The sequence below is a fragment of the Anolis carolinensis genome, chromosome 5 (assembly GCF_035594765.1).
Source record: "Anolis carolinensis isolate JA03-04 chromosome 5, rAnoCar3.1.pri, whole genome shotgun sequence".
Classification (NCBI taxonomy): domain Eukaryota; kingdom Metazoa; phylum Chordata; class Lepidosauria; order Squamata; family Dactyloidae; genus Anolis; species Anolis carolinensis.
In genome coordinates this window covers 124,984,141-125,001,433 of record NC_085845.1, presented here as the reverse complement: position 1 = coordinate 125,001,433, position 17,293 = coordinate 124,984,141, and the positions used below count along the sequence as shown (strand labels likewise).

Here is a 17,293-nt window from a genome sequence, read left to right as displayed (position 1 = left end):
GGAGGCTTTCCTGAATATTCAGGATTATGCATTGGCTAAGCCTTTGTCAAAACCACAATGAAGGCTCTACTTTTTGTTTGGGAATCTAGGGAAATAGTCTAAGATTGCATCCAGGCAATCATTTTCCATGTAGTTTAAAATGGGCTATGGGCTGAGTTCAATGCTTATCATATTGGACAAACAAATATTTACTTGTAGGGAGATGAAATAAAATTCTGACATTCTTTCTCACAGCAAATCTCAGAGCTCATCCAGACAGGGCCCAAAATGTGTGAGCTCTTGCACTTTTACCGGAGGCATCCAAAGCATCCAGTAAAAGAGGAATAATTTGTAACAAAGCAGGAAGACTCTGCATTGTCATGAATTATTTAGATGCTCCATTAGACCTAGGGCTTCCTGAAGAGCCTGGGTCTAATCGAGTATAGGCCCTGTGTGGACTGACCCCTGGGTAGTCCTGGGATTACTGAGGGGTCAGTTTGCACAGCCCAACTTGCTTCTTCGGGCCCTCTTCGGGTTGGGGAGGGAAACCCCCCTCCCCAACCCCAACCCCCCCCCCCCCAAAGCTTTAAAATAAAAGAAAAACCTACAGGACTGCCATTATGTCTCTTTGGAGGCTTCCTGGTGCATATCAATGTTGCACTAGGAGGTTAGGGGATCACTCCCCCCCCACACACACACACTTCCTGGCATAATATTGGCATGTGCCAGGAAGTCTCCAGAGATGCATAACAGTGGCCCACTAAGTTTTTATTTTATTTTAAAGCTTTTAGGGGGGATTTGAGTTGTCCCCATGCCAGTTACCATGCTGTAATGGGGACAAGCTATAGGAAAGCCCACTTTTTTGTGAGCTCATGTGCCATCAACTCTGACTTATGGAAACCATCTCCAAAGATTTTCCTGGCAAGATTTATTTAGAGAGTTTGGCACTGTGTGTGACTTGTGTCAGATCACTCAGTAGATTACAATGGCTAAATGTTAGATTCAAACTCTGATGTCCAGTATCAACAGCAACAGACTGGAATACAAAACAGGCTGATGCAGCAGCTGCACCCCTTTTGAGAAATGGAAGACATAAAGATGGTAGTGCATGTGCTGGTTGGACTTCTGCAATGCGCTGTACATTGGGCTACCTCTCTACCAAGTTTGGTAACTCCAGTTCAAAATATGACAGATTGGTTATGGAGGTATCTAGGGGTGAGCATATTATACCTACACTAAAATCACTCCACTGGTTGCCAATTTTTTGGCAAAGTATAAATTATTGGTTATGATCCTTAAAGCTCTATATGATTTGGGTCCAGGTTATATACAGGATTAGAGTTTGTACACATCTGATACCACTCATAAGGGCATAATGGTGAGAGTAAGTTATTCTTTTATTCTATTTGCAAGCCTCTCAAACTCATCTGGATTGGCCACTAAATAGGCCTTTGGTGGATTCAGGTAGGCTCTTATTTTCTTTGCTAATTTACTAGCACAAGACTAGTAGGTGACCTTCAAGATGTTGTTAGGCCATAGCATTCCTCACTAACAATCAACAAGACAAGTGGTTGGGAATGCTAGGAGTTGTGGTACAGAATTATCTAGAAGGTAAAACATCTCATCACATATAATAGGAATATTTCCTTTAGTAAGTAGCTCTAGTCTGAAATGAGAACATATGGTACTTATTCCAAAGTAAAAGCCATTAGTCCTGTGTGCAAACACTTTGGATGCAAACAACATGTGTGAATGGAAGTGATATTATGCACACACCAGAATTTTGAACCTTGTGCTAGCAATTGACTCCATTTTTAAACTCAGGATTGCTAAAATTATCCTGACTCCTTCTAGGCAAGTATTATCCATTCCGACTGGCAGCAAATCTCCAGGAATTCACAGCCTCAGCCGTGAATTATTGCTGTCATCTGGTAGTCTTTTATATAAGTATTATCCATCCTGATCATGTTTAGCTTCTGAAATTAGTTGTTTTCAAGGTGCACTGAGTATGGCAGGGTAGTATTGGAAGTCAATCCTTCATAGGATCACCCTAACTTCAAGTTGACGATACTAAACTAACACAACAGCTTTGATGGCCACAAAGATTTTAAACAAACACTAATTTGTGGAATATGGTTTATGCATACAAGAAAGCACATTCCCTTTCCCTACTGAAGCCATACTATTAAAAACTGGTAGTATTACACTGTGACAACACCCATTTGTAAGTATATTAATAACAGATTTACTGAGACACAAGTCTCATGAAAAGATAATAGTTAATATAAATTTGGTTGAATGAAACATCCAGATGAAATCTTGTGACATAGGATCCATCCACATACAATCACAGTTTCAATTATATAGACAAGTACGGTCCTCATAGGAAAATGTCTTTGTATAGACAGGCATGGGATTTTCTCCAGTTGCAAGTAATGGTCATTGCACAGTGCTACGTTTGTAGTTGAGAATCAGTCAACAAAAGGGAATAATGAAAGGAGAAGGAAGCCCATGTCAATTCTTCCCACATGAGCAGCTGTTCCTGCATGGGACTTGAAAATGCCTTTATTTTGCACTCAGTATTATAACACTGTTGAATATAGGGTGTTGAAGGGAATGCCTGAGCATAAATATTTAAATATTTAAGGAAGATAGTTTTACCTGAAATTCTAGCCCATAGTTTTCCCTGCAGAATTCCCGCAGTTTAGGATATATATGTTCTCGTAATGCACTTCTTTCTGCTACTGTATCTGTAAATAAGAGAAGAAAAAAGCTTGTTAACAATGCTTATGACAATTTTGTATTTATAGCAATATAGTTTATGTAGAGAGAAACCTAATAGAAGTTGTGAGCACAAATCTAATGCAGCAATCTGAATTCTATGCTCTAGGGAGTATCTGCTGAAAGGCTTATTGTGACATTTGCCAATATTATTTTTAATATTCCAGCCATTTAATCTATTTTGTATAATATTTCTGAGTACAAAGTGGTGATCAAAGGACTATTCCTGGTCCTTGAACTATTAGCTGCTGGGCTCCAGTTAGTTTCCAGGAACGAAAGAAACAATTGCAGCTGATAGACACAAATATGCTTCTGGTCTGTCATTTTGGGGGGAAAAATCTACTTGTCCACATTAAATAGATGCATTACTCAAAAACAAAGGTCACTCCAAAAGCTAGCAGAAGTCTAACTGTTAATGCCGTCTATCATGCTATAACCTTATGATAATTCAACATCACGTTTTAAAATTTAAAGTGTACTGGTAATCACAATGATACTTTTTCTTCCTTCACTCCCTTGAAACACAGGTTTTTCCGACCCTCTATAACAAATCTTGAAGGTGCACAGGGAAAGCTGCAGGTGAGAAGGAAAATCACCCCTCAATTCCATGGGATTATGTTGCTTTACTACAGGAAATCTATGACTAAATCCTGAGGTGTGTTTCAAAACCCATTTTCTCTTTATGTTCCTTCAAGTCAATTATAAGCTATGGTGACTCCATCACAGGGTTTTCCTGGTAATATTTATTTGGATAAATTTATAAGGCTAAGAGAGTGTGACTTGCTCAAAACTACTTAATGGATTTCAACAGCTGACAAGACTCAGACTCTAGTCACCTAGTCCAACATTCATTTAGTCCACATTGGCTCTCATTTATCTTACACACACACCTTATCATACACATTAATATTTAACTTGCATGTGCCATGAGTGCTCTGTAAACAAGCTCTTCATCCTGGTACGTGAACTCACGATTCAGGGAAACATGAAAGACTCTTTCTTCCTTGGCAAATGTTTTAAAATTTTGTAAGAATTTTTTTTTACATTTATCTGAGCTCTAAAGAAAAACAAAACTTGGCAAAGTCAAGTCATCTACCATAACAGCAAAAGCTCTTTATTTGACATTAGAACTCCCTAAGGATGTAAAGAAATCCTATTATGAACTCCATCCTGATACACACAAATAATGTTGAATAGGAGTTCAATAATTAAGAATATGATTTTAAACAGAAATAAACGTATATTATCTTTGGGTCCCAGATGTTTTCACCTACAACTCCCAGAAATCCCAGCCAGTTTACCAGCTATTAGGCTTTTGGGGAATTGAAGGTCAAAACATCTGGGGACCCACAGGTTGAGATCTACTGCTGTAAGGGATGAGAAAGCTCAGACAGAAGGTTTGCTTTTTTAAGTAACAACCTTCTGCAAAGGGAAAGAGATATTTAAATACAATTTTCTTATTGCCAAAATAGAAATGGCCCAGAAGTTATTTCATACCAGTAGCATGTTAATTAGGTATTCTAAAATCTGTTGCTCCATAAAACTATAGAAAGTCAATAAAACTACAAAATTTGCTACGAGACAGTGACAGATGAAACAGGTTTTCCAGCAGGACAATCCTTAATATGTCTTTTTCCAGAGGATAGCCCCGTGGGGTTTGCTCAAGATTGTTTAGGAATGAAGTCTGGGGTGGGGTCTTCCCCTAGGAAGAAGGGAAGTTTTTGCTCATTAGCCTCCAAAAAGCTGTTCTGCTCATAAGGAGCTGTTCTGGCATACATTGGGTTCCCTTTCCTGGAACAGCATGCTGACAGCTGGGGTGGAGAAGGAGCAGATTAAAAATGACCTTGCTCTTCCTACCAGAGGAGCATCCCATTGGTGGAACTTCATTCAAGGAAATAATTGATCTCATTCACTATTATTAGCTTTGCCAACATCTGGTGCTTTGGTTTTAACAACAGCCTGGTAAGCAACAATGGGTGCTTAGGGTGTTACATTTACCTATGAAGTGAATTCAGTGGAGATCATTCTGAGAATGCATGTACAAGACTAAACTGCAAGCCATACCATTTGTGCTTAAGCCATGAATATTTATTGTATGTAACAAGGACTAGGTACAGTTATTGATTCTTTGAGCATTGCTGACATTGGAGACCAAAGAAAGATCAATTATAAAAAAAATAATTCATGAATGATGTGACTACAGTGTCTGATAAACTAAAACTCTGGCTAATCTCAGGCAGAATTTGCTGAAATATGTCACCTGATTCTTTCTTCTGTCATCAGGAGCAGCTAAACAAGCCACCTTTTGCATGAGTCATGAGTCCTAACTTGGCAAGCTGGCTTGTTTTCCCCTCATCATGTTAGAGACACAAAAATGAATGTGGATTTCACTGGCTTGTCAGAGAAGAGACATGCGTATTGCCAAGTTAGGTCTTTGCAAGGGACATTTATCCCACTCACAACTGCATGCTGCTTCAGTTACAAGAAGCCAGAATTCTGATTTATGTGACATTCAAACACAATGTGTAGTTCATTTCAACTTACTCCTGACTCCACTGTCTGAATAACAGCAATATGTCAACTTTAAACATTGATCCTGCTTACCACTACTCAGGCAGATAGCTCACCTCTTTTTCCTTTGACTTTTAGAAAGCGCCACATGTGCTTTTATCTATTTATTGATAGACAACTGTTTTTAATTGTAACATCACTTTGGGAATTTAAATTCTTAGCTAGATCATAAACAACAGCTAATCATTGCCTTTAATATCTGAACACGTGTTGATCTGATAGTTTCAGAACTTGCTACTTCTGACAAAAGATAAATCAGAACTAGATACAAAGAGTTATTTTAAATCAGCCTTGTGAACCTAAAATAGATATATCTTTATATTAAGGCTGCAATCCTAAACAAAGTTATAAAGAAATGCCAAGAGTACATCTGTGTAAACATGCAGATGACTATGCTATTAAAAAAGCAACAAATGTGCTGTTTTGGTTTGCAGTAACATATTAAGAAACATTTTTCACTATAAACATCAAGAAAACACGTTAAAATACAACACACCCATTGGTTAAGGGGGAAAGTAAACTGGTTGAATACAGTTCTTAGTATACTATGCATTATTGCATGGGACCATTGGTAAAAGTTATATTGGTAAAAATGGATGACTTCAGTTTCAATGACACTCAACAATTTCCAGCAACAAATTCCCCTGAGCAGCATTTTTTTCAGGTACATTACTCTGAATCACTGTGTGTACTGCTCATGTTACAAAAACCTTTTGAGTATTACCAAGGAAAATAAAGCTGTCAATCTTCCAATGTTATGGCAATGTTGTCTCTGCATATAATACAGCAATAATAACAGTCATTTACATTTCTACAAAGCCTTTCATCTGTCTCACACTACCTTCCCAGCCTTAGAGAAGGTTTTACTCATCAGAGCTACTGTCAGACACTGAAAAGTGCTGCCATGAGTACAGCTTCCTTCCATATGTGAACTCTTGAGTATCAAACCCAAATCCAATCTCAGGTTTGAAGATTTTTTTTCTTTTGCTCTTTGAATTGATCTTCAAATGTAGAACATTTCTACCTGGAAGCCACAGTTATCAAGTACCTCTTCTGGAAGAGAGGCTCTTGAAGAAATGTTTACTGCCAGCACGTTTTGGGCTCTTTCTTGTGTTACTTTTTCCAAATATCTCCAGATTTGTGCGGTCATGAAATAGGAGGGGAAAGTTTGTGTAACTATCATAAAGATGACCCTAAAATTCACCATACAGAAGCGAGTTCTCTCTTAGTTTGCCAAAAGGTAAATTTGAACTCCCATTGAACCTAACCATTCCAGAGTGTTCATACCACCTAGCAACCAGAAATGATCATGCAGATATCCCTATTCCCATCTAGTTGTTTGTGGTAGGAGTAAGATGCCCAGTAATTTTGTTTTAAGCCAGCTTTAAAGTGTGGCATTTCAAAGATTTCTGTTCAGTCTCATGGCTATTAGACCACTGAGCACCATGGAGTATTCTCATTCTTTCACAATATCTGCATGATGTTACTGAGTGACATCATTGCGGTTTTTGGAACTGGGTATCATCCCTGCCAATAGGATGAGGCAAGGCCCTAATGCTGCACGACTGCTACCTAGATACTTAATGGGCTTGGTAAAGGGCATAAACAGAAGCAGAATTCTGACAAAATGGAGTATGTGGTTGATGGTTCCCATTTTTGAAACTTGTTTGAACACAGGGTTCCATTCCACAGTTAGTTCTGCCACTGGAGGCAAAGTGAGACTGGTGGCTGTGAACATCTGAGACACCTTTTAGCTGATCTGCAAGCTAGGGCTGTTCCAGGTTGTTTTGTACTTAAAGAAATTTTATTGAGACTCTCATAAAAAGGGCCATTTGGGATGTGGTTAAGACCTGTCTCTACTACTAGGTAAAGTGAAATACTAACAACAGAATATCGAGGTCATAGAAGTAAAAGAAATGAGAAAAAAGTAACCTGACCAATAATTTAAATTGAGACAGAGCGGATCTCTGAAAGGTAAAACTTTTCTTTATCTTTCAGAGTTTATCATGTCAGCACATAGTTCACAGATAGCAAATTGATAAGATCCAGGGACAAGTAAGTTGTCCAAAAACTGATTACAAGTCAGATGTAAAATCTAACCTCACAATGTCAAATCACACATTTGTTCTCTAAAAGCACAGCAAAACATCCATTTTAAAGGAGACAAAGTGGTGATGCTGATAGAAAACATACAGACACCCACCAATCTCATATCCCCAAAATACACTTGTAACCAAAATATGTATTATATCACAGTAAAACAAAAAATAGTTAATACACACATAGTGCTCAGAAGAGTTATGAAAAATTAGGAGGGAAAATTAAATAAAACATGATCCTTTACTATGCCCTTAACAATTTTTCAGATTTTCCAATAGGTCAAAAATATGGAAACTTTGATGAATGTAAGGGGGGAAAACAATGAAATGTTTTCCTTTGTAATGAATGGTGTTTTTTGGAATATTTGTTCAGAGGGGTTTGCCACTGCCTCCCTCTGAGAGAGAGTGATTTGTCTAAGGTCACCATGGCAGAGCTGGGGATCAATCCCCAATCTCCAGAGTTGTAATGCACTGCCCAAATTAGTACACCATGCTGTCTTACTGAAAGATGCATTGCAGGGAGTTAGACTGGATAGTCCTTGTGGAAACTACAAAAATTATGCAGAGAAACAATCTGAAAATCTGATTAAGAATTGAACTCCAATCAAGACTTGCTGAGTGAAGTGACCGATATCCACTATACATAAACAACACATAGGGTGAATTCACAATTTCTGTGTACCAAACAAAAGCCATTCATTTTACAGTTCCATAAATATGCCAAATATGAGTTATGAATAAATCATTTTATGTTGCTTAAGCAAGTTTAGGTTGGATAAGAAAGTACTGATGACATTCCTAGCTTTGTTATATTTCTGGCCCTCAGATAATCTTTTCCTTCCCTAAGATTTCAATATTTCTAGAATGCTATATCCCTATAAATCTCTCTTCTACACAAACATTCTATTGCTGATCTATGGTTCACACAGTATGTATGTGGCTTCACATACCCAAAAGGCATCAGATCCTGTCTGATCTTGGATGCTAAGCAATCAGCCTTGGTTCGTACTTGGATGAGAGGCAACCAATAAATGTCAGGTGCTGCAATCTATATTTTAGATGAAGAACTGAAAAAGTCAGCTCTGAGTATTCCTTGCCTATGAAAACACTATGAAATCACGAGGTTGTCATAAGTCATCATGTGACTTGAACTTCTTAGAATCATACACTACTGTTTTCTCACACAGTCAATCCAATATCAGAAAACACAAATATTTATTTCCCACTCCCTGCCAATTTTATTTTCTAAGATTGCCATATACAGGCCATAACCATTCTGGGGAACAAAGATGGTGCTGGAGGATAGGAATTTGCACTGCAGAATGAAGTGTTTCAGGCTGAAATGCTTCACATAATAATTATTTTGAAAATCAAGAGGGGTGGATGGGTTGACCAGTGCCAAGGAAGATGTTCTCAACCAATAGTACCTTTGGGTGGAGGCGTCTTGATTACTTATTTTTGGCATTCATGACACACTACGATGGTCTATAGTATTCCAACATGGAATTTGGAAATTACTGCTGTAGGATGTGTAACAGATATCTCTTAAGGATTCAGGGAACAATTGATTCCTTTAAATTACACATGTATAGTATGCTGAGGACACTATTGATTTTCCACTATTTAATATAGACACAGTGTACTGCAGCATTCAGCTGAATGAATGAATAAGACTGCATAGTGTCTTAGAAAGGGATTTCTATACGTTAATTTCTAACAGTCGCAGTTCTGGCACATGAATACTCCAAGGCAACAGTAATATATTGTGTATTTGACAGCAGCCTTGTTAGCATCAGACAATAACACAGAAGTTATAAATGTTTTACATTATTAACACAGAAGATTGATGCATCTGAAAGGCCACAAACAGTAAAGTCTACAAGTAACAGAATTAGTGTAATCAAAATTAATTTATAAATACAGTAGAGTCTCACTTATCCAACATAAACGGGCCGGCAGAATGTTGGATAAGCAAATATGTTGGATAATAAGGAGGGATTAAGGAAAAGCCTATTAAACATCAAATTAGGTTATAATTTTACAAATTAAGCACCAAAACATCATGTTATACAACAAATTTGACAGAAAAAGTAGTTCAATACGCAGTAATGCTATGTAGTAATTACTGTATTTACGAATTTAGCACCAAAATATCACGATGTATTGAAAACATTGACTACAAAAATGCGTTGGATAATGTGTTGTCGAAGGCTTTCATGACCGGGATCACAGGGTTGTTGTATGTCTTTCAGGTTGTGTGGCCATGTTCCAGAAGTATTCTCTCCTGACGTTTCGCCCACATCTATGGCAGGCATCCTCAGAGGTTGTGAGGTATGGATAAATTAAGTAAGGAAAGGAAAGAATACATATCTGTGTATAGTCCAAGGTGTGGCAAGAGTTCTTTGTCACTGGGAGCCAGCATTAATGTTTCAGTTAATCACCCTAATTCAACCAGAGAAATCAGCCATAGCAGAGCCTTTGATGAACCAGTCTGGACACAGAATACTATTTGAGAACATAAAAATGCTGGACCATTCTAACAACTATCATGTCAGACTACACAGAGAAGCCATTGAAATCCACAAGCATGTGGACAACTTCAACAGAAAGGAAGAAACCATGAAAATGAACAAAATCTGGTTACCAGTATTACAAAACTCCAAAATCAAAACAGTAGATGGGAACCAACACAATAAGGACTTGACTGAACAAAGGATGCCCCCAGGCAAGGGACAAAACATTTCCAATGCCAATTAGGGTGATTAACTGAAACATTAATGCTGGCTCCCAGTGACAAAGAACTCTTGCCACACCTTGGACTATACACAGATATATATTCTTTCCTTTCCTTACTTAATTTATCCATACCTCACAACCTCTGAGGATGCCTGCCATAGATGTGGGCGAAACGTCAGGAGAGAATACTTCTGGAACATGGCCACACAGCCCGAAAGACATACAACAACCATGCGTTGGATAATCCAGAACATTGGATACGTGAGACTCTACTGTACTAGTACCTCTGTGTATGCAGAATATGTTTCTGATTTTGACAAAAACTATAACAATATAAGGTAAGGTAAAAGTAAAGGTTTTCCCCTGACGTTAAGTCCAGTCGTGACCGACTCTGGGGGTTGGTGCTCATCTCCATTTCTAAGCCGAAGAGCCGGCGTTGTCCGTAGACACCTCCAAGGTCATGTGGCTGGCATGACTGCATGGAGCGCCGTTACCTTCCTGCCGGAGCGGTACCTATTGATCTACTCACATTGGCATGTTTTCGAACTGCTAGGTTGGCAGGAGCTGGAGCTAACAGCGGCCGCTCCCGCCGCTCCCGGGGTTTGAACCTAGGACCTTTCGGTCTCCAGCTCAGTGCTTTAATGCACTTCGCCACTGGGGCTCCTTAACAACATAACTATAATCACAACTGTTAGTACATTTAAAAGCAGATTAATGCAATGAATGTATCAACCAAATGTATAAATCTCCATTCATATTTAAACAACTAGTGAAGGAATTATGTTTTGAAACCTGAGACCCAGCTCAGCAAAATCATAAAGCTTTTATAATTTCAGTAATATTCTACCAATTGAACCCCCTTCTATTAGCACAAAAAACCTAAATGAACATACAAAATGGGCATGTGGAAAGGACAGATCAAAATTGTGTAATGCATGTAACACAATTTTGATCTGTCCTTTCCACATGCCCATTTTGTATGTTCATTTAGGTTTTTTGTGTCTGCATAATTTTGCAGTAATTAATATAATCCTGGAAGTCAAGCAGGGTCAGCTTGGGTTTTTCCTTGTATGGGAGACAATCAATAAGTACCAGGTGCTGTAGGCCACTGCTTCTTAAACTGTGATTCCCAAACCTAAATGGTGTCCCTTCAGCTCAATGTTGGCATCCTGAAAAATTTGACAATAAAAAAATCCCTGCTCTGTCATCAAAAGCTTTTGACTGATCTTGGGAAGTCACCATAATCTTAGCATTGGTGGAATTGAATGGCAAACTTCCTCTGAAGAAATCTTGCCAAGAAAACCTTGGGATGGGGTTGACATTAGTTGGCATACAACAATTGCAACCCACATGTGTTACTTTTTAAAAATAATGTTCAAAGTTCTGCTTAAAGGACAGTACTGTATATGGTATATAAATCTAAATAAAGAATAAAACAAATCACTTTGACTTCCTGACTTTTAAAACCAGCAATTGTTGAGAAGCAAATGAAATTCTAAATAGAGTTTCTTTTAGGGGGTTACTGCTGCTGAAAAGGGTCAGGCAAAGAGTTTCCAGTCCCTGCTTCAGTTCACAAATGAGTTAATTACAGTACCTTTTAAATGTTGGTTCCTAGTTTCTAATAGTGCTACTATTAGTAACTATACTAGTTTATCTCCCTTATTTTTGCCATCTATCTTTTCCCCAATGTTTCTTAAAAACTGAACTGCATGCTGATTACAGAAAGTTACAAATAGATAGGTGAGCAGCAGGTTACTGACTCTGAACATGACCTTGAAGTTGAATCCCTATCTACTGGCCCAACTATTTTCATCCTTCAGTAATAGTTTTTAGATCTAATCATCTAAGCACACACATAGATATTAATAAATATAAACATTTATTTATAAAACATGAACAACTGAAGTGAGAACAAAGATCTAAAATGGAATCTGTTAGATCCACATACACAGAAAGGGTGGATATCTGAAGGCATCTCTAGTTATCCCCAGCTTATATGCTTTTGTTATTTGATAATGTTATTAGGTAATGCTCATAGTTAGAAAACAGGAAATGAGGAAACCAAACAAGGCCATACCCCTCGCCTCTCACTGGCCAGAAAAAGTCATGTGATGAGGCTAACTGGTAGAGATAAGGTGAGTTATAAAACCATTGTTCCAGTGGCAGCCATTGTCTTACCTATACAAGATTGGTTAAGAGCCTCATGCAAATGCTCTTTTTTCATATATTTTTTTGTATGCCTGAATAAACTCTTTTCTATTCTATTGGTCCTAAGAAACATCTGGGTCATTTGTAACCTGTCCTGAAATTTGGGAGCTGTTTTCCCTGCCAGATGGGTAACAGAAGTACCTCCAAGAAACCCAGTGTGGATTTATATTATGACTTTCAGGGATAGGATAACTTCTAACCTTGAATCTTACATCATGACAGCAACAGGTAAGTGAATATACCTATGTATAAATGTAGATATTTACATAAGGATTAAATCTACACCCAGTAATAATGTTCAGATCATTAAAAATCCTTAAGTGAGCACTCATGAATAAAAGAAAGAGCAGCAACCATCTGGTTGAAAACCCTTTCTACTGCATCCCAGTTTAATTGCTGAAACCTGCTTGAATAAATATACCAAACACCATCATTTATTTTCCCACTGTTAACTTTACTGTTGGGTTTTATCTTAAGATCAGCCTAACTGGCAATTTCCTTCAGAGAAGCAATTACATTCTTTTTTATACTGTTCAAAATCTTGCAGACAGTGAGGCTTGAATTAAGCACTCTGGTATACTAAATTGTCTGGAATGTGGGACCATAAGGGGCAATTTCACTCAGGGAACATACTTGCTCTCTCTGGGAAGGGGGTTATTTTGGATTGTTGGGTTTTGATATTGTTTTGTCATATGCCTTTTAAATTAACTCTGATTTATGATGATCCTATCACAAGTTTTTCTGGACATGTTTTCTTCACAGAAGGGTTGCCATTGTTCTCTTCTCCAGGCTGAAAAAGTGAGATTTACCTAAAGCCATTCAACAAAATAGGGATTCTACTTCATCAATCAAACCACCGCACCATGGTGGTTCTCAATAGGACAATATTAGGGTTGGCAGGGAAAAAAACATTGCAGAGCTCCTTCAGAATCCTTGAGTGAAGGATAGCCTGGGCAAATCCACACTGTTTCACCTAATGGATAATTTATTTATTTATCGTATCAGAAGCGAACAGAGGGTACAGTTGTAATATATTGAAAAACACAAAGTTAAAAGCCTGAAATTATACTAAATGTCATTTGACCAGTAGCTGGCCACTTGGAGTGCCTCTGCTGTTGCTATAAGAAGGTCCTCCATTGTGCATACAATACCCAAAAAGGGAAAAGCTAAAGAATGCTCAAACTTCCGTACAGTGGCACTTATTTCCCATGCCAGTAAGGTAATGCTCAAGATCCTGCAAGGCAGACTCCAGCAATACATGGAGCGAGAGTTGCCAGATGTCCAAGCTGGATTCAGAAAAGGCAGAGGAACGAGAAAACAAATTGTCAATATCCGCTGGATAATGGAGGAAGCCAGGGAGTTTCAGAAAAACATCTACTTCTGCCTTATTGACTATTCTAAAGCCTTCGACTGTGTGGGTCATAATAAACTATAGCATGTTCTTGGTGGTATGGGGATACCAAGTCACCTTGTCTGTCTCCTGAGAAATCTGTATAAAGACCAAGTGGCCACAGTAAGAACAGACCACGGAACAACAAACTGGTTCAAGATTGGGAAAGGAGTACGGCAGGGCTGCATACTTTCACCCTCCCTATTCAACTTGTATGCAGAACACATCATGCGACAGGCAGGGCTTGAGGAATCCAAGGCCGGAGTTAAAATTGCTGGAAGAAACATTAACAACCTTAGGTATGCAGATGATACCACTCTGATGGCCGAAAGTTGAGGAAGAGCGGAGGAGCCTTATCACCAAGGTGAAAGAAGAAAGTGCAAAAGCTGGGTTGCAGTTAAACATGAAGAAAACCAAGATCATGGCAACTACACCTATTGATAACTGGCAAATAGAAGAAAAAAACGTGGAGGCAGTGACAGACTTTATATTTCTAGGCGTGAAAATCACTGCAGATGCAGACTGCAGCCAGGAAATCAGAAGATGTTTACTTCTTGAGAGGAGAGCAATGAGTAATCATGATAAAATAGTGAAGAGCAGAGACATCACACTGGCAACGAAGGTCCCCATAGTCAAAGCAATGGTATTCCCCATAGAAACCTATGGATGTGAGAGCTGGACCATAAGGAAGGCTGAGCGAAGGAAGATAGATGCTTTTGAACTCTGGTGCTGGAGGAAAATCCTGAGAGTGCCTTGGACCGCAAGGAGATCCAACCAGTCCATCCTCCAGGAAATAATGCTCACTGGAGGGAAGGATATTAGAGGCAAAGTTGAAGTATTTTGGCCACATCATGAGGACACAGGAAAGCTTGGAAAAGATCATGATGCTGGGGAAAATGAAAGGAAAAAGGAAGAGAGGCTGACCAAGGGCAAGGTGGATGGACGGTATCCTTGAAGTGACTGGCTTGACCTTGAAGGAACTGGGGGCGGTGACGGCCGACAGGGAGCTCTGGCGTGGACTGGTCCATGAGGTCACGAAGAGTCGGAGACGACTAAACGACTGAGCAGCAGCAGCCATTGTGCATGTGGCAGAGCTCATTGTAATAGGTGGTTTGTGATTTGATCTTCTCCACACTTGCATGTCATAGCCTCCACTTTGTGGCCCCATTTCTTAAGTTTGACTCTGCATCTCATGGTGCCAGAATGCAGTCTGTCCAGCACTTTCCAAGTCTTCTGAGTGCCCAGGAGAGAGTCTCTCATTTGGTATCAGCCATAGATTAAGGTTCTGAGTTTTAACCTGCCAGTTTTGGACTCTCGCTTGCTGAGGTGTTCCTGCGAGTATCTCTGTAGATCTTAGAAAACTATTTCTTGAATTAAGGCATTGGCGTGCTGGCTGATATCTGAACAGGGGATGGGCCGGAGATGTCACTGCCTTGGGCCTATCATTGCTGGCTGCTACTTCCTGGCGGATGTCAGATGGTGATACCAGCTAAACAGTATAATTTACCCAGTTGGTGTAGAATGTAGACATCCTGTGATAATTTCACATGTCTCATTAAGAGCCACACCCACTGTGTTCCACACTGGGCATGCGTAATCAGTAGCAGAGTAGCAAAGCGCAAGGGCAGATCTCTTTACTGTGTCTGGTTGTGATGCCCAGATTGTGCCAGTCACCTTTTGTATAATATTGTTTCTAGAACCCACTTTTTGCTTGATATTCAAGCAATGCTTCTTGTAGGTTAGATCATGGTCCAGGGTAACTCCCAAGTATTTTGGTGTGCTGCAATGTTCCAGTGGATTTTTCCTCCAGATAATCCTCAGAGCTCAAGTTGCTTGTCTGTTCTGAAGAGGAACAGTACACGTCTATATTTTAGACGGATTAGGGATCAGCTGGTTTTCCCTGGAATAGGCAGCAAGAGCACCTTAAGCTTGGGAGAACTTCTGTTCAACCATTTCAAAGCTCCCTGCTTGGGCAGTGATGGCACGATCGTCAGCATAAATGAAACTCTCTGTCACTTCTGGCAGTTGCTGGTCATTTGTGTAAACGTTAAACACGCTCCCCTGAGGCAGGCCATTTTTCTGTTTTCGCCATCTGCTTTTCTGGCCCTGGAGTTCAACAAAAAAGTTCCTGTTATGTAGCAGATTTCATATGAAGCAGGTGAGGTGGTAGTCCTTTGTGATATTGTAAGTTTTCCTCAGGAGAAGGCGATGATTTACAGTGACATAAGCTGCTGACAGGTCTATGAAGACCTCCTGTAATCTGCTGCCTTTCAAAACTATCTTCTATGTGCTGAGTCAGGTTCAGATTATTGAATCATTAATATGCTATGATAAAATCTACACTAAAAATGGTTACAGATTTGTAGCTGGAAAAAGGTGTCACTAATGGAATATTTCCACAGTTTTTCAATGATTCCACATCGCAATAATGTCTGGAGAGTGATGATGTTGTGAGATGAGACTGATGCACCAGCAGAAGGAAAGAATTACTGTAGTTCTCTAACGACATTATGTATAACACTTTTAATGGTTAACTGTTTAAATTTAGATACAGTTTTAGAAAACATTAAGAAACCACATGGTATACAATTAAAATAGCAACTTTAAAGGGCATTCATACATTACAAAATTCTTTTCCCCCCAAATTAAACATCCACAAATTCTGTAGAAATCAGAAAAGCCTTGATTATAAGGACCCTTTTTGGTTTTCTGAAGCAGACATTGTTAGCATTTTGGGTTGATGTGACCTTACTGCATCTTGCCCCTGCACCAAATCAGGTCACTACCATAATTTATGAAGTCCCTACCCAAAGAGAAAAATGATGACTACAGGTACAACACAATGGACTAAATGACCCAAAAAGTTCATTCTAACTTTATGCTTGCATGAGTTATTCTAGATTTATGTGAATTTAAGCATGATTGACTCTGCCCTCCGGTTTGATCCTTTATTATCCTTCCTTAATTAAATCCCTGGAAAAGAGGATAAAGTAGCTATCTTAAACTCTGCTTACATTAAGGAAAATGCTAAAAGTTCTAAAAATATTCGCTGATTATTATTCTGGATGTAATAGTCAAGCATCTCCTTTTACCCTGTATTCTAAGCATTGCTGCCTAAACACCTGGGACTATTCTGAGGGCAGAAGTTCTAGAGAATCATAATATCACAAGTGCCAGTTGCTCTTATATCAGTGCAATTAATACTAATGGGGACCTTTACAAGGCCCAAAGTATCTCTAGATGTTAGCTTTATCAAGTGGCATTTTTGTATGCTTTATGAAATTAAAACCAACAAATGCAAGACACACTGTTTTCTAGCCAGAACTTAATAGTATGCTTCTTCTGCTTCAATTGAATCAAGAGGGTACAATCTTTCATACAACTCTCCATGTTCTTTTGAAAGTCTGCTCCAAAGGCCTGGGAAACACTTGCTGTTTGTTTTTGATACTATACAGCAGGGGTCCCCAAACTAAGGCCCGGGGCCGGATGCAGCTCTCCAAGGTCCTTTACCTGGCCCCTGCCCTCAGTT

General features: G+C 39.0%; 1 protein-coding gene across 3 annotated transcripts in view; it reads right to left on the bottom strand.

The window, feature by feature from the left end:
• The window catches only part of nwd2 (NACHT and WD repeat domain containing 2), an 86,583-nt gene that overhangs the window by 40,762 nt on the left and 28,528 nt on the right, over window positions 1-17,293 (bottom strand). For 2 of the 3 annotated variants that reach the window (XM_062982218.1, XM_003226253.4), the window contains exon 2: window positions 2,641-2,729. In XM_062982218.1, coding sequence (XP_062838288.1) covers window positions 2,641-2,729 — 89 coding nt within the window. Of the gene's footprint in view, window positions 1-2,640; window positions 2,730-17,293 lie in introns of those variants that run through there. The other variant, XM_008119012.3, reaches the window with a different exon arrangement.